Source organism: Brassica napus, chromosome C1 (genome assembly GCF_020379485.1).
Source record: "Brassica napus cultivar Da-Ae chromosome C1, Da-Ae, whole genome shotgun sequence".
Lineage (NCBI taxonomy): Eukaryota > Viridiplantae > Streptophyta > Magnoliopsida > Brassicales > Brassicaceae > Brassica > Brassica napus.
The window spans coordinates 35,920,108-35,940,753 of record NC_063444.1 but is presented as its reverse complement, the minus strand read 5'-3'; the positions used below and the strand labels follow the sequence as shown (position 1 = coordinate 35,940,753).

Genomic DNA, 20,646 nt, shown 5'->3' with positions numbered 1-20,646 from the left:
ATATGTTAATTTCGTGTTTTGTTTTTTCTTCTTTCGTGTTTTGTGGGTTCCACTCTTTGCTCAGACTGTACAAAAGATGAAGTCTGGCTAGGCCGTCTTACTTCTCTGAAGTATTCCCTTGATTAACCTCCAACCAACATCTATCTTCTGATTCTGTTTTGAAGTCGAGGAGCTTCCGGAAAAATTAGCTTCCATCTGCTGTTCCGCTTGGAATGGAGAGTTCTGAAATGCCGCATAAAAAACATATTGGCAAATAACTAATGATTGTCAACAACTATCACTATACTAAATAGAAAATAAATCAAGGTTTTTTGTTCTGCACAAACTAAAATCTTACAACAGGGTTGTCACGGTCTTTTTTCAGGAGCAAGATCTTTTTCTTCCCAGAAACCATAGTCAATGCAATTCTTGGGAGAGAGCTATCCATGATAGAGGCTAAAGTTGCGTAGATGAAAAAATAGATCAGAAACACAATAAATTTTTTCAGATAAGGAAAATATGGGATAAGTTGTTGACTAATTATCAGTTTCAGTTGTTGGTATGTCATTCCACTTGAATTTGTCTGATTGTAATCTTGCTTGGAGCTACCAAATATGCTATGTTTACCAATTTCTAGGTTTGTGTTCGCAATCACTTGGAGCACCTAGCAACCTCAAAACGATCGACTTTCACAATGGAATCTGCTTTCAAAGATGGCATATAATGATTAGCACGTCCGACGGGAGTAAACCCATGAATCACGGAATCTGCAAATAGTATTATCCAACAAAGAATCAAGAAATAAATTAAAACATTTATGTTAAATAAGTGTGATAGATCGAAGATTAACTTACCTTTTCATCGAGGAAAAGAACCGTGATTCCCACAAACTCTCTGTCTTTCTTGAAGTTCAGGGAATCCCAGAAGCGGAGGAAGCCAGAGGCTATCCTCTGACTACTAAGACCAAGACGGAGAGACTTGAAGGTTGAGTGACGGATGCCGGGACGCCGGTTTGACGAACTGGAGAAGCAGAGAGAAACATTTTCTAGAAGATGGTTAAAGCTAAGAGGAATCAATGAGTTTTGTGGAGATGCAGATTGAGTTCATCAAAGATGAGAATCATATATATATGGTTTACAGAGGGGCTACAAATCAGGAACATTTATGATCAAGCGATTTAAGATGGGGACATGAAGAGTTCACCGGTGAAAAAATAGATTACGAACATACACACGGCGCAACTCTGTAACTCAGACTTGTTTGAGACAATAATGAAAAGAACTCATATTAAACTACAACAGTTTACAATATAGGAAAACCATAATTGTTGCAAACTTAAGTTTTTTTCAATATAACGTGATGAATCCCATTTAAAAATGAAACCCATAATACACTTGTAGGTCCGACCCTCAGAGGAAGCCGAAGAAGCAAGGGCTTCCGACCTTCACAAATATATATTAGGTTCGGCCATCAATGTACAAAGGTATCAGTTAGCTTAGTGGTATAAATGTTGATGTTTATATCTCAATGAGCCATGGACTTGACACTTTTTTACACTTTTTAAAAATGGAACCCACAAAACGATGACGTGACACGCTGAGGAGTGAGCAAAAACTGATTTATTATAATATAGATTAGTATAGTTACATAAATAATTAAGCAGAAGATAATATTATTGAATCATTTGACCAAAGTAAATGAAATATATAGCAATCTACTGTAATAAATTAGTAACAAATCCAGTATGGAATAAAAATAAATAACGTATTTTTAAAACTGATGTAAAAAAATTATTAGATTTTATTTACTTTTTATCCAAGGATTTTATTTACTTTTTCCGGGGTTTATTGAAGGAGTGATTATGAAAGAGTTTAAATATTTTAAAGATAAAATATGTTAACAGAAATTAAAAAATCTCTATATTATTATTTGAAAAGTCAGTTTCCTATGTGTCGCTCTCACGTTAATTCTCACGATGGTTGATTACATTGATACATTTAAAGAATTAAAAGTGTTACATTTAAAATACTATTATTTATTGTTTTATTTAGTTTCCTTTTTAAAATTTTCCAAAAACATATACATATAATAAAGTTAAAAAACGAATTGAAAAATGAAAATATATGTATATATAATATGATTTCATAAAAAAGTGAAGTTCACAAAATAGTAATATTACATTTAAAAAATATTTTTAAATAACATAAAATATACTTTTGAAGTAATAAAATACTTTCTATATATCTATATTTTCTTAGATGAAAAATATAAATTTGTATATAATGTGATTTCATTAAAAAACAATTTACACTGATAATCTTGATATTAGAAAAAAAAATTATTTCTTTTAAAACATAATTTCAAACAATACAAAAACAGTCAAAGTAATATAATTATTTTTATATATCTATATATTTTGTTAGATGATTACATAAAATAATTAAGCAACATAAACTTCTATGTGTTTAATTGACTAAAAATAGTTTATAATTAGTATTATTGAAATGTTTTATTTATTTTTCATATATTTAGTTGACTATAATATCTTTCAATTACCAAAAAAAATATGGATAAATTATATTTTCTTTATATAATATTATTTTCAAATACAATCACAATTTTTTTATTGGTTATTTTTAAGAGATATTAAAAACACTAAAAATAAATTTTAAAAATAAATATCGTTTGATAAAATAGTTACAAAATAGTTTCATGAGGTAGATATATTATATTTTATCATTATTGAAGTTATTTGTTTTCTTAATATTAAATTTGTTTTTGAATTTTATGTTTTTATGTTTGACGAACTGAATAGAACCATAATCAAAATACCAAAGCAAATCTGAATTCTCTTTTTTAAAATTATTTAAAATAAATTTCAGTTTCCATTCAATAAATCAAAGACATAAATTTATTTAGAATTTAAAAAGTATTTTAATTATTGTAAATATTGATATGTGTTCATGAGCTTCTAAAAATATATCAGCTACTTATGCATGGAACTTCTTACGTATTGTTTTATTTTTTAATGTTTATTTAAAATACATACACATTTTAAACGATAAATAAAATTGATTTGATTTGATTTGACTTAATTATAATATAAAAATAATTATGTATCAAGATTTAAATAATTATTATTTTGTACCTGTAAAAAGCAAACAAGAGTCGAGCCTCAACAATAACAAGAACAAAATCCGTACGAAAGCTTCTTCGTCTCTTTCAATTAGGGTTTCTTCAGGCGAAGTTGTAGATTTAAATTAATCGAATTATCTCGTTTAGCGTTTCTTCGAATTGCCAATCGAGAGAACGTATATGAGAAAAGAGTGATTCGATTCGGTTCCTCGAGATGGAGCAATTTGTCAACTTCATCATTCGACCTCCAAGGTGAACGAACCTCGTTTAATTACGATTTGATTTTGAAAGTTTTTGTCTTTCGATTTCCATTTCGAGATTCAATCGTCTTAGGGATTGGGTTTCCTCTGAATTTTGAGATTCCCTGACAAAAGTAGTTTTAATTGACCCTCTTCTTCGTCTCATCAAAAGAATCAATTTTTTTTTTTTTTTTTGCTCTTTTGTCACACACGTGATCTCTCTCTCTCTCTCTCTCTCAGAAGAGTTAGTTACTATTCAGATTCTACTGGGTCCTAATTCTGAATCTTCTTATAATCATTCAAGAACGTGTCCATGTTTTTTCTTTTTGACATGACTCAACTGTTTACTAGGTTGGAGAGAAAGATATTACAAACAATCCATCAATAAATTGTCAGCTTAGTTTATATTTTGACTTTTGTGTGTGTGAGGCAGAGCTGAGTACGACCCTGAACATGATCTCTTGGAAAAGGATTTCATGATGAAAGGCAGATGGTATCACAGGAAAGATTTAGAGGTAACCAATCCTTTCTTCATTTGTTTCTTAGCTTATAAAACTTCATTTGTTTCTAGTAATAAACGGGACTTAGGTAGGTAGGTCCCTATAGGTGTTCTTCTTGGAAAGTCATATCTCATTTATTCAAGTAAGGTGTCTCTATATAGTTTCTGTACCTATAAGTAGCATATGGAAGTAGTCAAAAGTGTTTCCATTAGCTATTTAAAATTGTTTTCTTTACTTGTTAATTAAATCGAATGGCATAGCAGGTTAAAAACAGTAGAGGAGATGTTCTCCAGTGTAGTCATTACATGCCTGTTGAACTCCCTGAAGGGAAGCCTTTGCCCTGTGTTATTTATTGCCATGGAAACAGGTACACACACAGTGAATCACGAATATGTTTAACTTCATTTTTAGTATTTCTTAATGGTACTGCAATTTCCCATCATTCAGTGGATGTAGAGCGGATGGTAGTGAAGCCGCAGTTGTGCTGCTTCTTTCAAACATCACAGTTTTCACTCTTGACTTTTCCGGATCTGGTCTCTCTGGCGGGGAACATGTCACCTTGGGCTGGAACGAAGTAAGTCCTTGTTACTTTGGTGTAGACATGTTTGTCCAAATTTTATCTTTATGAAGACATATTCCACTTGATCTGGTTGGTATAGAAACTATAGTTCATGTTCAGTCACTGCTTATTGAGAAATGAGTGATCATTCTTCCTTACAAAAGTTAGTTAAATATTTTGTTGGGAGTGGTTGCAGAAGGATGATCTGAAGGCTGTGGTTGAGTATTTGCGGCAGGATGGAAATATATCCCTGATTGGGTTATGGGGGCGTTCGATGGGTGCTGTAACTAGGTTCCTTCTTCTGTCTCTTGCAATCACGTGGTCCTGCATGCTAAACTGTTATTGAATCATCCTCTCTGTTTACAGCTTGATGTATGGAGCTGAGGATCCTTCCATTGCAGGAATGATACTAGACAGCCCCTTCTCCGATTTGGTTGATCTGATGATGGAACTTGTAGATACTTATAAATTCCCTCTACCAAAGTTCACTGTAAGTAATTTTATTTTATGTTTCCTTGTCGGATTCTCTTTCTGTCTTCCACGTTGCTTTTGTTTTTTAATCTCCTTCCACTGTATATTCAGGTGAAATTTGCAATACAGTTTATGCGTAGAGCTATTCAGAAAAAAGCCAAGTTTGATATAATGGATCTGAACACCATCAAGGTTGTGTGTTCATAAAAAGCTATAACAAGCATTTTTTGCTTGTCGTGATCATGATGCTGATGCTGATGGTGGTTGGTTAATTTATCTTCCATTGCTGCAGGTGGCAAAATCTAGTTTTGTTCCGGTTTTATTTGGACATGCCTTGAATGATGACTTTATCCGTCCTCATCATTCAGATCGAATATATGAAGCCTACGTAGTAAGTTGATAGCCTTCTTCGTCTTTATATGTTCTCTTCTTCTATAGCTATAGCTTCTATGTGATTTGTATTCATGATTATTTTGTAGGGAGACAAAAATATCGTAAAGTTTGAGGGTGACCATAACTCACCAAGGCCTCAGTTCTTTATTGATTCGATAAATATATTTTTCCATAACGTCCTTCAACCTCCAGAGGTGGTGGGTCCAACATTATATGACCCATTGGATGATTACTTTGCAAAGGTAATGCAACCAGCCATGGCGCATCGTATGACTGTTTTATTTTATTTTATTTTATTTTTCTTCTCTAATCAATATTGATGTCTATTCTTTTTTTTTTGTTCAGGGCGGTTGGAGTAGTAGTATGCATGACACAACTATTCCACAATCCTCAATGCAGAAAAGTGAGTCATACATACTCTTGAATTTCTGATATTTTGAGCTCAAACGTACGTGACATATCTTTTTGGTCACTATTCAGGTTTAGCCTCGAGTAGCGGCATCTCTGACGCAATTAATGAAGTCCGTACAAAAAGACCAATGAGTCGCACAGATGTCAGTAATTCTTTGACTAATCTTGAGCTTTTTTTTTAAATTGCTAATGCCCATTAAGACAGTTTTGTCGCATAGGTTTGGGTGTTTGGTTTTCCATTTTTCTGATAATAAGCAATCAGTTTGTCCCCTTAACGTTCCTGATGCAAGATTTTAAAACACCATGTCAATCTACTGATTATATAAACCTTAAAGAAAGAGTTTAAAAGCTTATGACATATAGTGGAGTCACTTGTTACTTCTAAAATACTTCCCAAGGCCACAAGTTTATGGGTTGTAATTTTAAGCTTTCTCCATCTTTTTTTTTTATGGGTTTTTGTATTTACTTCCATCAGGTTCCTTCGAACGTTACATCTAACGGTTCTCCATCCCAAACTAAGGTATAAGATCAGTTTCTCTTCCTTTTTCTTATTTGCCATTCTTGTGTTGGTTTTATTGGTTGCTTCTACTCACCGAGTCACCATGTTAACAGATGTGCATGGTGACCATCTTATATTCTTTGTAAACAGGAAATAAAAGAGACGAATGTGACATGATGATTTGGTTTCAGGAAAAAGAGAATCATGATGGCCGTGAGAGTTCATCATCTCCTGATATGATAAGCTTTGATTTGTTAAACGGCGATGAAGATGTAGAATATCACTTGGAGGACATCCCATCTAATGCTGAGGAAGAAGAAAGGGTGAGAGATCGAAAAGCAGACATTCTTTTACTAATATGTCTCATGTTCTTATTTTGACATTCATTTAATAATGTTATTTACTGGAGATTTCAGATGCTTATGAGAGCGGTGATGGAATCATTGAAGGACTTGGAAGTGCAAAGTCTTGAGAATAAAGAAGCTCCGGAGAGGAGAGTTTACGGAAACAATGCTTTTGGAACTGCACAACAGTCCTTCCTTCCTAGGGAAGGATCAACTTTAACTCAAGCGATTCAACCAGAGACTGATTCTGTTTCCAGTCCTGCAACACTTAGCGGGGATGCATTATTACCATCTTCTTCCGAGTCCAGTGCACCAAGTGAGTCGCCGGCTTCTCTAGCTGTGCCTGGCTCTTCGAGCGAGACAGGTGACATGTCAGCGGTTGCAAAGCCCACGGTGACAGTTGAACGTAGTAGTAGTAGTAAATGGGATTTCAACTTCTTCAAAAACAGCAAATAGTTCCAGTTATTGAGTTTGATTTTGAAACTGGGTGAAGTCAATGCAAATGCATATATGTCCAAAACAATAGTTGGTTTCTTTTTCAAAGATTTGTTCATGATAGGTTAACTTTCTTTGGCTTTGGTTATGGTTTTCATTCAAATGTTTGTATTCTTGGGTCTGCACTTTGTTCATTCCACGTATTTGCTAAAGTTTACTTCATATGATGATTCAATTATATTTTTTCATTGTACTGCTTTCTGCCTTGTTTCTTGAGGACAATAAGTTGGTTTCAAAGTTAAGTTCTGGAGTGATGCTGGACTTTGTTAGTCCATGAATTAAATAAGGAAGCTAAGTAGCAACAAGTTATTAAATAGCAACACAAAGCATGTGGCGAGCCACTAGTTTAGAGTTAGAAGTCAGAGCCACTTGTCAAAGCAAAATTTATGTTTTGCTTGTTTGTGATGTTTTGTTTTATTTGTGAGATGAGGATGGTGAAGACTAATGAGACGATGCAAGGTGATTATAGAACTTCAGTAGCTTTTTGCACCAAAGGCTTGTCCACAGAATGTCTCAAATGCCAACACTTAACCCTGTCAACTATTCATTTCTCTTTGTAAAAAATATTATATATATAGTCATATGTATAACAATCACCATTAATAAGAAAAGTATTCTTGAAGCTATGTAAAAAAGAGGTTGTTGCAAAACAAAAGGCTCTAAATGATGACATGAGGAATTAATAGGTATAATAAATTCATATTCATTTCTTAAAATTTACATCATTTATGAGAAATTTTGTTACATATAATTCATGGAGAATTTTCATGTTTACCATTTATTTATTACCGTTATTCATGTTTACCACCACTACTAAAGAGATATTTTCAAAATACATTCTTCATTAATTGGCAAAAGACTCTTATACGCTTGTTATATATATATATATATATAATAATTATTTAAATAAATAATAAATAATTTTTTTTATGTTTTCGAATTATACTTTTTCAAATTCAAACTTTTTTATAAATTTCTTTTTTTTCTTAATTTTTTTTAGAATTTTTTTTTCCAAAGTTTCTTTTTGAAAATCGAAAATTATTTTTGAAACTATTTTTTTAATTATTTTTATATTTTTAAGTATTTATTTATAAATTTATTAGAATCTTAAATTTCGAATTCCAAAAACCCTACTTCACCCTTGAACTCTAAACTCTAAGTCTACATTAGTTAACTTTAGAGTTATAAATGTCTTTTACCATTCATTAAAAAGTGAAGATAAAAGTGGTTAGTGTAAACATGAAAAGTAGTACTATGAATGTAATATTTTTGGAAATTTCCCATAGTTCATTGTCGGCTAATTTTCAATTTTACCAATTTGGTGATACCATTATTCATATTTATCACCAATAAAGAGACATTTTCAAAAATACCTTCTTAATTAAATGGTAAAAGACTATTATACTATTGTTCTCTATATATATAATAAATAAATAAAAATAATTTTAAAAATAAAAGATAATTTTTTTAATTTTTTTCGAATTATACTATTTTGAAATCCGAACCCTAAACCCTAAAACTCAACCCTAAACCTAAACCCTATTTTTTCAAAATTTGAACCCTAAACCCTAAAACCTCATCTCTTAACCCTAAGCCCTAAACCATCAACTCTAAACCTTAAACCTTAAACCCTAAAACATCAACTCTAAACCCTAAATTCTAAAACATCAACTCTAAACCCTAAACCTTATCTCACCTCTCAACTCTAAACCCTAAAACCACTCTATTTAAAAATAAATAAAAGGGGAATAAGGTGAGTAGAGAAAGTGTCCACGTCAGTTTTAAAAATCAACCAATAAGAAATCATATTTATGCAACGTCATCAGTCAGCTTCTCAAAAAGAACCGGTGTCTATTTCGATCGTCTTCTCATCTTTTCTCAGCCTAATACAAGAACGTTTCTTCAGACGAGATTGTCTTTTATGGTTTTAGGGTTTAGGGTTTAAAGTAATTTCGAAAAAATATAAGGTTTAGGGTTTAGAGTTGAGAGTTTAGGGTTTAGAGTTTAGAGTTGAAGGTTTGGGGTTTAAGGGTTTAGAGTTGATGTTTTAGGGTTTAGAGTTGAAGGTTTAGGGTTTAGGGTTTAGGGTTTAGGGTTTAGTGTTAATGTTTTAGGGTCTAGGGTTGATGTTTCAAAGTTTAGGATTTAGAGTTGAGATTACAAGTTTAGATTAGTTAATCCTAGAATTTTTTTTTGGTCAAAGTTAATTTTAGGGTTATAAATATTTTTTACCTTTCATTAAAAGTGAAGGTAAAAATATTTAGTATAAACATGAAAAATGGTACTATGAATATAATATGTTTGACAATATGCCTTCATTTTCCTTCATTTAATTTTAATGAAGAACTATGTTTTGACCCCCCATTTTTAAAATGTGGGCTTATTTTATCAGTAAATTTTATTTAATAAAATTTATAATTTTATCCATTATTTTGTATTTTAATTCTTAAATATTTTTAGCTTAATATGTGTACATTATTTATTTTAGTTAGTTTTAAATTTAAGTTTTGAATTTTAAGAAAAAAACTTAATCAGTATTCTATATAATATTTTTTAATTTATATAATTTAAAAGTTGATGAAAATAAATTATGAGAAATATCAATTTTTAGTTTTATTACATGCGTATAATTTTAGATTTCTGTTTGAATATTTTGAAATAAAGCAGTTAAAGTATTAATTTGAGATGTTTATATATTCATGTTTTTAGATTTGTGGAGAATAATATAAAAGACAAAATAAAAATATATATTTATAATAAATCCGTATTATAACGAAATGCTTGATTTCTAAAGGCAATATTTCTTTTGATAAAACAATCCTTGTAACATTAAAATGTATTACGTTTATTTATAATTTTGTTTTACGAAATAACATACTTTCATATAAAATTGTATTTTTGTATTTAATATTCGATACTCAAATGAATTTTTAATATAAATAAAACTAAGAATGATCAAAGATTAAAAATAGAATAATTTGTTATTTTGTGTGTCTTGTATTTATTTTAAAATTTAAATGGAGTAATACATTTTTAATATGTCTTGCATTGATCAATTTTTTCTTAACGAATTTCTAATATAAATGAGCTAATGTATTTGTTATAACCTTGGCATTGTGCCTCTTTGATTTTTTTTTTTTTGTGTTTCTCTGTTTTGGTAGATCCGGTTCTTTTTTTTTGTTGGATTTTTAGCCCTATCTTGTAGATCTATTTGGAGGTTTTGTCCCCATGGCGAGATTTGTATTGATCTTCATCCTCAGATCCGCTGAAGCTTTGCGATGAAAGCTTCTCACCTTTTCCAGCTTCCCCTTTTGGACTCTTGGGTCAACTTCAGGATTCTCTGATGATTTGAAGTCATAGATGCATGAACGAGGTATGGGTGTGTTTGATCTTTGTTGACCTCAGTTCTGTAGAAGAGTGAGACTTGCACAAGGAAACCATGTATTTTACATCAACCTTGGGAGAAGTATTCATGGTGTAAAGGTTTCCGTCTAATTTATTGTGTCATTTTCAAATGACTGCTAATAATATAATTAGTTATACTTATAAAGTTTTATCGAGCTAATAATGCTTTAAATCATATGTTATTTTAAGTTTTGGATCAAGAAGACTACAACAAGTTACGACCTCTGAGTTACAATGGCGTAGATATTTTCATTCTTGCTCTCTCCTTCGTCTGGAAGACTAGCTATGAGAATATTTGCCAATAATGTTTTTTCTTGCTGTTTTATTCATAATCCAACATTGCTTGTTGGGATGATTAACAAACATCATTTTATTTTGTTCTTTATATGTTCTTCTGAACTCATGTATTATGCTCAGACATTTGTATATATTTCATACAATTAAAAAGTTACATTGGGTGGCACAATTAGTAATATGAACTAACAAACACTACATCAACTGCTTGAATAATTATTGGGTTTGAGTCTAGGCCTTCGTTGGTAGAGCATTAGCATTACCACTATGCTCTACATTATCCAATCAACAATTGTTAGAAAAGCATTTAGAGAAGCATTTACTAAATGATAATGTTTTCCAAATGCTGTCTGGCCAATGTTCTCAAATGAAGCTTTTAAAAGAACATTTGCATTTATAATTTATAAAATTAAAGAAAATATATAATTAATTCATTTATTTTATTTAATAATATCATAAAATTATTTTTATATCCAGAAATAAAATTTTTGATTTCTAAAATTAATTTACAATAAAAATATTTTTTTAAATAGTATTTCACATTTAAAATATAATTTAATTTATATAATTTAATTTACTTCAAATGTGAAATGTCATGTTTAAAAATAGATATTTTAATTATAAAATTTATTTTAAAATAATATTTTTTCGATATAAACATAATTTTTAAATTATTAAATAAAATAGATTAATTTTATATCTTGTTAATTTTATATGTTAATATATTTATATATATATTAGAAATATATTCATTAAAAATAAATATATTATATATTATAAACTAATTTTTATAATAATTTTAAATATCATACTCATACTGCTCTACCAATCATCCTATTAAACAATTTAGCAAAAGCATACAGCTCCAGCAGCATACTCTTTCTATAGCATACTGCTACTGCTATTGCTAATGCTCTACCAATCAAGGCCTAAAAGTGATAAACGATTACTAACCAAAAAATCTAACTAAGAATAATGATATATGGATAATTGATATAAATTACTTAAATTAGGAGTTACGAGAATAATCTACGAATTTGAGTCTGCAGCGATAATTTTTTAGTGATCGAAAATCCAAGTAACAATAATAATGTCCGCATAATTATTTAAGTTAGCCGACCATTAACTTAAATAACCAACCACCATTAAAGATAACAGGATAATTGGTATACATTACATACATGTATGAATCACATAGACTGTCTAATGTATATGACTTATCCGGATAACTTATACCATTAAAAATAAGTGAATAATTACATCACATACATATCTGAATCACATAAACTATGACAGATACATGTTATATTTTATCAATTGTAAAATAGTCTTGACCGTCTAATTTATATGAATTGTCAGGATAATTTATATATTAGATGTTAAATAGTTTTATATTTAATGACTTTTGATTAGTTGATTTGTCGAGGGAATCGATCCGTAAAAGAAACTGCGAAGAAATGGTGTTGTAATTGGAGACTTGTAATTGGAAAGGCGAAGATTTGATCAAGAATTGTGCCGATTAGCCTGTTTAAGCTAGATCAATGTAGTTAAGTTGGTTTAACCAAAGTAAAACCCAGTCCACCGGTCCGGTTAACTGGTTTTAGGTAAGTGAGATATATTGCAGCGACTGAGGTAAGGATGAAGGAGAGAGTGAGCCAGTGAAGCTATGGCTTTTGAGCTTAGTGTAGCTCAAATGGAGTGTTCTGACACAGTGAACCTCGATATGACTCGCCGGAATCTTGCCAGAGATGAAATTCCGGCTTGTGAAGAAACAAAAGCTTTTAACTGAGACTGTTGCTCGTAAAACACCTATGATTTCTCGTGAGAGGTAAGTGAAGTTGCGGGTCATCACATGATCATACAGCATCTTCTTTATGTAAAATACCATGGTTTATAGAGTTGATTTATATAAAAATTAAAATTATGTCAAATTAACTCCCAAATAGAGAAACAAATTCATGTGAAGCGGTGTATTGATCGTTGTGGTATATCGATTGCATGGTATGTATATTTGTATATGTAATAATCAAATCTTCAAAAGATATCGTCAACTAATGTTGCCGTGTTGGTCAGTATTTGCTGGCTAATTTTAGATCCGCACAGGCTACACAAATATTTACGTTTTTTGTATATATAGATTAAAACTCACGTTTTTTTCTGTAAACCAACAAAAGAATAGGGGTACGGTGGTCATTTCACAAGCTTTGGACATGGGTCTCACGGTTGGACCAACGTTTCTATAGTTGGTATTTATTGTGCAAATAGCTCTTTAATATAAGAGTAAAAGTTTAGTAATGTACACTGAATCTTTTTAATTCTTCTTACTTTGTTTCTATTCATTTTTCTCTCTTCATTCTTACCATCTAACAATATTAAAAGAGGAATATGAAATCCTCTTAGCATGTCAATGTCAGATGAAAAAATCAGCCACTAATATTGCAACAATCATCCATGTCATCTTTGATTAATCTTGATTTGATTTGGGGTTCGTATTTTGTTTTGGACTTCTTCTTTTACCTTTCCTTATTTTGTTTGGGCTTCGTCTCTTAGCTTTATCGACTCATTCTCTCTTCTCTCTTTGATGATTCCGCCGTTCTTCTCTTACTTTTCGACCTCCACATCTTCCATTACTCTTCTCTCCAAATCTGTTTCAACGCATACCTTCACCACTAGCTGCTCTAATCAAACCTTGCTTGAACTTATTCAATGTATTCTTTTCACCTTCCTTTCCATTTGTCTATTTATAAATCTCATTTCTTAGCTTATGTCTCGATTAAAATTGATAAGCTTCTCTCAGACAATCATCCCGATGGAACCCAAAGGAAACTCTTCAATCTCCAGCGACCACAAGACCAACAAAAAGACCGTAACTTCCTCCGCGACTGCAAATCAAACGTCCAGATCAACCGGCAAGGCACTGACAGCTATGTTATGTTCTTCAACGAGGTCGGTCCCAGATTGGGACAATCGGAGGCTAACTCATTTATGGGCAGCGAGCTACACGGCAAGGGAGCATTTTTAATTGGTTTAGTGCTCCTGCTTATTGATGAACAGGTTAGACATGAACTGTTGTGTTGATTTATTTTATTGCTTTAGATTTCATCGATTCGTTCCCATTAACTAAACATGAACTGATGTGTTGATTTATTTTATTGCTTTAAACATTTTTCTCCCGCACAACTCTATCCTTTCGGAGCTTCAAGATAACCGAGTGGATATTGACGTAGACAGGTTCAGCTTCCATTCACTTGAAAATTTTGAAGACAACTATGGACTCAGAGGTGATCTCTTTGGCAAGCATTTTTAAAGAAAATTCTCTCTTCAGATGTGGTTTCATATTGTGCTTCTAAAGTAGTTTTTCTTACTTTTCTTTCACACAGCTGATCACAAGCTATCCGTGTTCACTTCAGCTGTTAAGAGGATTAGCTTGCTTTAAACGATCTGCGGACAAGTTACAGTGGAAGTAACTAACCAACTTATTTTTGGAGAGCTAAAGCCACTTCTTTTGCTTCTCTTTCTCTCTATCCCTTATATCCTAGGCCTAGCAAGTGTACGCATTTATAACTATTGCTTAGTCAAAATATCCCATGGTGTGTCTAATGTCAAATTTATTTATTTTTGTCTGATTTTCAGGATGAAGATGGTAATAAGATGATCAATGAGTATGTTGTTGACCAGTGAATATTTGATCTGTAGCTAGCCAAGTAGTAAGTGTGTTACTCACATTTACAATACCTAGGAAGATCCTTTTAAATGTATCCCTCAAAAGCATCCAATAACTTTTTTTTTTGTTTTGACATTTACAACAGATTTTATATCAAACCTCTGTTGATGGACAATATTATGCTATCAAGGTAATCTATTGTTTTTCCCTTATTAAACCTTTTTTGTTTTTTTTTCTTTCCTTCGTTTAGTTGATGTTGTTCTTTCGAAATATGATACTCATAGGGCGTAAAGATCTCTGACATATTTTGATACTTGAGCTAAGGGTTGCACCTTCAGATACTGCTATGAGTGATCTTCGTGAGGTATAACCCATTTTCTATACTGCATATCTACTGGTTCATTGTAGAGACTTTATTCTTAAACAAAGTACCTGTTTTGATGATTCCAAAGTTGAATTGGGATGCATTAACAAAGCAGCTATAAAACAAAAAGAAAGGGGGTGGGGGGCTAACTGCTCTCTCTAGAAAAAGGTAACATTGCATTTTTAGTCAGCTTTTAGTAGGCAAAAGTCTTGAAACTACATTGTTTGTGTTACTCTTTTTCCTCTTTTTGTCGCAAATGTCTCTCTTATTCTATAGCTGGTTTGTATGGGTTATTTTGGTTCCATGTGGATTTTCCGTTTTGTATTGTGGTTGAATGGTTGTGATCACGCATGTGTGGAAGAGCCGAAGAGGAGGCCAAATAAAGAGGTGGTGAAGCTGCGAACCAGAAAGAAAACAAAGAAAGGTACGATTACAAATTTCACTGTAATATATGACACTTGGAGTCAGAATCTAAGGAATCCAGCTTAGTGTTTCACACTGTATACATTGGAATATATATATATATATATATATATATATATATATATATATATATATATATTATTTATATGTTTCAGTCTGATTTACTATCATTGCAGTAGGATTAATCTAACTATTTCATCAACTAGATATGGTCTATGATAGGTTCTCCATCAATATTCATGTGTTTCGTGTGAGGAGTATCAAGGATTTGTTGTATGTTTTCTGGAACAATACAAACCAGTTGCTCAAGGATTTTTTTCTGGGAATTACATCATGAATGATCTTCATCATTGTTAGGTATTTACTCTCAAACATATATGCGAAGACAAAAAATATTAAATGGTTTGTTTATTTTAAACTTGGTGTTCTATATGTGAGCACCTTATGACAGCCATTGTACATTAGTGATTATATATTTTGGAGTCTTAATCGCTATGTGATTCAGAACAGACTTTGGTCTGAGTTTGTCATTTATTGACATGTCTATCATATGTTGCAGGAGCCTACAAGTTCTTTGTTTTATGTATCGTAGGAACCAACACAAAGGACAGAGTTAAGTTCCGTATACACAAGCAGGTGACCGACCTCTTCAGCGCTTTCGATGTAGTGAAGCAGATCACTTCCATAACTATTGAGCCTGGTATTGAGGACAAGTACAACGCATCTGAATCTTAGTGCATGTGGTTTAGTTTACAAATTGTCTTTGAATTTCAGGGACTTTTTATTACAAGGTTCAGATTTCGTCTTCACTTCCAAAATCAATAAGTGGGTCTAAAGCCATAGGCAAAATAAGTAAAAAAACAGTATACTATTCAGTACAACCTATAACTAGATTGACAAAATAAAGTAAAGTTATAAGAACATAATTAAAACAGGTTTGAGTTGAACTTATTCATGGTCTATAACAAATCTATGTTATATAGAACGGACTAATTTCCTTAATTCTTAAGCATGCCACAATCAGATAAAAAAATATAATAAACAAAATAATTATGTCAAACTTATTTCTAAAATTTGCTACACTATTACAGGCAAACTATTGTCCCCTTGACACCATGAACGTGTTTCTACATTGACAGCACCACTGATATTCGGGACCGGCTCAATGGTGTCATAGGCCCAGGGGAAAAATAAATTTTAATTTCCAAACTATTATTTAAAAAAAAAAATCTGATAGAAATATGTTTTTTTTCAAAATACCAGAAGTATTTTTAAAAATAAATCTATGAAAATAAAAAAAAATACTTTCATATAAAAAAATTTGGACCCTTTTTTATTTTTATATAAAAATACATGTATTTTTTAAAAAAATCGGACGCTTATCTATTAAGAAATATGGAGACAACGGATTGGGCCCGGGGCAGTCGCACTGCTCGCCCCCTATCTAAGCCGGCCCTGCTGATATTATATATAAGGCTTTATAAGTAGGAACAAACTAAATTCTCAATACATAGAATCATCATTCAACTTTATATCAAACGACAAATAAAGCTCTCAGTAGCACTCAAAGTTTAAAAATAAAATATTTCACGTACCAATACTCTACTATGACAAACAAACAATTTATATTACCTAAGACTGATTCCTTATAGTATTCAAACAAGAAATCTCTTTTAAAAATCATATAGTCAACTATTTAGTTAAATTTCTTTTTAAACTTTTCCTCGCAACAACACTAGGAACTTGCTTCTACTTCGACATCAACATCATAAAAGTCTTGATATGGAGAAACAAACTAAACTTCTTCCATATATGAAATGATCGCTCTACTTGGGATCCAACTAAAACTCTCAAAAATACTCAAAATAAAAATAATAAATTACGTTCGTGTAACCATCATGTACTATAAAAACATATTGTATGTTTTATACAAGTCTCCTACCTAAATTTTTGGTATTTGGGACAACATAATTTTCTTACAACAAAACTTCATAACCAATTACTATCTATTAAAATGAACTAGATCTCTACCTTTTCCCCTTACACTTTATAGATTCCTTTAAGAGAAAATTATCAAATGATATCATATATTTATACTAAATTTAAAACGAAAATTATATAACCATAGTATCTGCGCGTAGCGCGGACACAGAAAGAACTAGTTATTTTAATGATTGCTGATTAGTAACTAGAGTCGAACACTTAATGTTGTTTTTCTGTTGCAATTTAATCCGCTTACTTACCGATCAAAGTGCACTCAACCCCCACGATATACCCCTCCTCGATATGTGTATTTGAGGACCAGTCCAAAGTATTTGAGGGTTTTCTATAAGAAGTTGAGTTTCAAAGATAATTTTCGAGTGATCTAGGATATTCGGACCACGGTCCCAATTCGAGGACCATTTTTTTTTTCATTCCAGCCAGGACCGGTTATGTATACACCTAATAAAATATTGATTTTGGTCTTTAATATTTTAAGAGATAATATATATATATAGGTATATGCTCAAAAATTGTTAAAAATATACATTTTTATTAAATGTCTATAGCCCCAAAATTTATCCGGAACAGAGAAAATTTTGAAAAAAGGAGCTTCAAAAGTAATAAAAAACAATAATATTGTTAATCTTGTCCACAATGACATAATCTTCAGACCGAAGCATCTAGCTTTTTCCACTTCCGAAAAATTGTCATAAGCAAGAGTGATGAACTTGGCAAAATATCCCACTTACCATACCAATCCACAAACCCTGTTTTCACCAAAACAATTAATCAAAAATAGAAATATAAATTTTTGCCTTATCACCGTCTCATAAGAGAGTACCTTGGCATACAACTTCAACTTAAAACCACAAAAGGCTGCACTAGGCATTCCAATCTGGTAGAAAGTTCCCAGATTTATAAGTGTGACTACACGTTGCCATCCGCATCCTCTGGCCACTCCTGTCGATGAACATATAAATAGAAAAAATGAATTTTTCTTTGTTTGGTAATTCGAAACAACAAGGATCTTTTACCTGATAGAACACTTTGGACTGTATCAAGAGTTATTGTGGCAGCAAGAAAGAATCTCAATGATGTAAACTCTTCTTTGATCACATGACTACTGCTGAATAACCCAACCCAACCATCGTGACCTACAAGTAAAGCAACAACTAGGCCGAGAGAAAGAACTAAAGACAACTTAACGGTAACAGAAGTCGCTTTTTTTGCGCCTTTTACATTTCCTGCTCCAAGCTCGTTTGACACACGCGTACTGCAACAGTCGTTAGTACATTTTCAAAGTTATATTTTTCTATTCATAGAGAGGACATTTACAGAATTTTGAAACGATTGATGAGATGTCTGACCTTGCAGCTGCGCTAGGGCCGCATGTTAACATGTAGCTAACCGCTTCCGTGTTGACACTGAAATTTATTTAACATTACACAACAATGAGCCATCTTTGTGTTGATATGAAATAGAACACTAATTAACGTAATAGTGATATTATAAAGCTTACCATATAGCTACCAAAGATGTGGTGATTTCTGGATTCGGCGCCATCAATCCTGCCAATAGCACAAGAATCTGGAACGCCCAATATTCCAAACTGTTGCATCAACATAGTCCACTCTTAAAACTTCGACAAACATATGAAGTCATACATATGTTCTTGATAATGGTTATGATCTGACGTACCATACCATAGCAACAGAAGGGAGGCTTAATTTCATGGTTATTATTGCATAACGGAATGACTCCAACGAAAATCCGGTCCATGTTTCCTTAAACTTGTCTGAACATATCACATAAGTTCCCAGAGAAAGAAAAGCTATCCACGTTGAAATAGATATAGCTATTGAAGCACCATTGAATCCAAGGCCAGCAATATAGACCAGAACGTATGCGATACCGATATTAATCACCAAGGGAACAATCGAGAAGATGACTAAAGGAGTAACGATTGATTGTGTTTGGCAAAATCTCAGAATGTTTTGTAAGAATCAGCAAGCAAGTAAACCGGGAGATTGGTATTTCATATACAGGGCAGCTTGTTTTGAAAAACTTCAATATTCTCTCCTCTCACCCCTCCACCGGCGAAACTGAGATCCCTTTCGTTTTCGCTCCACCGCCGCCTTACCCGGCGTCGGTCGCCCCCGGCTCCGATGACTAAGAAGAAGAAACCCAAAGATAAGCTCACTGGAGCAAGCCCCTCTAACTCCTCAGGTTCTCAATTCTCTGACAAGGCGTCTTCAGATCTAGCTGCTGACCCCTCAGATCTACGGGTTTTGGCCCTATCTGACTCCGCCGTGTCTCCAGATAAAGCCGATGAGCCCTCTGTCGAACCCACTGGTGCCGTCACAGCCACCATCTACGACAGGGCTCAACAAAACCCTAGTTTTGATTTGGCTATTGCTGCTCTGGATATTGCTCATGTCTCCTATGTTCCCTCAGTTGAACCCTCTGGTGCCGTCACAGCCACCATCTCCGACTCCGAACCCATTGGTGCCGTTGCAGCCACCAACCCCGAGTCTGAACCCACTGGTGCCGTCACAGCCGGCATCCCTGCACCCGGCTACACTGGTGCCGTCACAGACACCACTTCTGATGTTGTCTCTGTAAACCCAACCTCTGAAAATGTAGATGCCGTCACAGCCATCTTAGAAGAGGGAGAGTTCGTGCCCCCACCCTCCCCAAGCCCAACCACAGATGTGTCTCCTCCGGTACCTGTGGAAAATGCTCGTCTGAAGGAACATTCGACACGTTCCCAGCCTAGGGAAGATAACACTGGCCCTGGGCCGAAATCTCCAGCAGAACACTGGCGACGGTTTGTCAAATCTAATACCAAGAAGCTCGAACCTGAAGGCACGCCTTTCACTCTTGACTCAGGAGAAGCTTGCGTTAGGATTCCCAATTCTGTCATCGAAAAAAACAAGAAGGCATGGGATAGCTTCATTCTTGGACAATTTTATGAGGAACCGCCTGCTAGAGGGGTTGTTCATGCCATTGTTAATGGCATCTGGAGCAAGCAAAGAAGAGACATCTCGGTCTCTAAGATGGATGGCCATGCATTCTTATTTAGAGTTCCATGCCCTCACGCTCGCCGACGTATCCTCAGCCAATGCTTGTGGCAAGTCGATGGACAAACCATGTTTGTAGCCAAATGGTCCCCTGGAGTTCAAGCTGAAAAGCCAGAGCTCTCTACTGTTCCTGTTTGGCTTGACTTCACAGGAGTCCCGCTGCAATTCTTCAATCCAGATGCTCTGAAGGAAATCGCAGGACTGGTTGGTCATCCACTTCGCCTCCATCCCTCCACAGAAAACCTCACAAATCTTGAAGTGGCTAAGTTCTATACAGTTATTGATCCAAGAACACCTCTGCCGGAAGCAGTCAACGCTCAATTTGATTCGAGCGAAGTCGTTCGTATTACTGTTTCTAGCCCATGGTTGCCTTCCCTCTGTGGCCATTGTCGCAAAGTAGGACACACG

General features: G+C 33.2%; 2 protein-coding genes and 1 long non-coding RNA gene across 6 annotated transcripts; 2 read left to right on the top strand and 1 right to left on the bottom strand.

Moving 5' to 3' along the window:
* Positions 1 to 3,111: 3,111 nt before the first annotated feature.
* Positions 3,112 to 7,218, top strand: LOC106376875. Of its 2 annotated transcripts, XM_013817006.3 has the most exons (15): positions 3,112 to 3,366; positions 3,787 to 3,868; positions 4,117 to 4,220; positions 4,301 to 4,427; positions 4,609 to 4,703; positions 4,779 to 4,902; positions 4,995 to 5,075; positions 5,176 to 5,274; positions 5,363 to 5,518; positions 5,622 to 5,679; positions 5,757 to 5,830; positions 6,163 to 6,207; positions 6,300 to 6,308; positions 6,378 to 6,509; positions 6,603 to 7,218. In XM_013817006.3, the coding sequence occupies exons 1-15, from the start codon at positions 3,329 to 3,331 to the stop codon at positions 6,984 to 6,986; spliced, it is 1,608 nt and encodes a 535-aa protein (XP_013672460.2). In that variant the 5' UTR covers positions 3,112 to 3,328; the 3' UTR covers positions 6,987 to 7,218. The 2 variants fall into 2 exon arrangements, with proteins under 2 accessions (XP_013672460.2, XP_013672462.2); XM_013817008.3 differs by lacking the exon at positions 6,300 to 6,308.
* A 4,399-nt stretch (positions 7,219 to 11,617) lies between these two features.
* LOC106376879 lies at positions 11,618 to 16,236 on the top strand. The gene is made up of 7 exons (XR_007318458.1): positions 11,618 to 14,005; positions 14,105 to 14,274; positions 14,358 to 14,431; positions 14,534 to 14,578; positions 14,673 to 15,176; positions 15,398 to 15,532; positions 15,735 to 16,236. It is a non-coding gene; the product is annotated as an uncharacterized LOC106376879 (long non-coding RNA).
* Positions 16,237 to 17,350: 1,114 nt separating this feature from the next.
* Positions 17,351 to 20,138, bottom strand: LOC106376332 (protein DETOXIFICATION 19-like). 3 transcript variants are annotated; one of them, XM_048745715.1, is made up of 6 exons: positions 18,857 to 20,138; positions 18,678 to 18,767; positions 18,526 to 18,582; positions 18,193 to 18,431; positions 18,000 to 18,118; positions 17,351 to 17,925 (listed from the first exon to the last, which is right to left on the bottom strand). In XM_048745715.1, exons 1-6 carry the CDS (start codon positions 18,889 to 18,891, stop codon positions 17,866 to 17,868), a joined length of 600 nt encoding a protein of 199 aa, XP_048601672.1. In that variant the 5' UTR covers positions 18,892 to 20,138; the 3' UTR covers positions 17,351 to 17,865. The 3 variants fall into 3 exon arrangements, with proteins under 3 accessions (XP_048601672.1, XP_048601671.1, XP_048601673.1); XM_048745714.1 differs by having other exon boundaries at positions 17,882 to 18,118; positions 18,857 to 19,210; XM_048745716.1 differs by having other exon boundaries at positions 17,882 to 18,118; positions 18,862 to 19,210.
* Between the last annotated feature and the right edge of the window lie 508 nt (positions 20,139 to 20,646).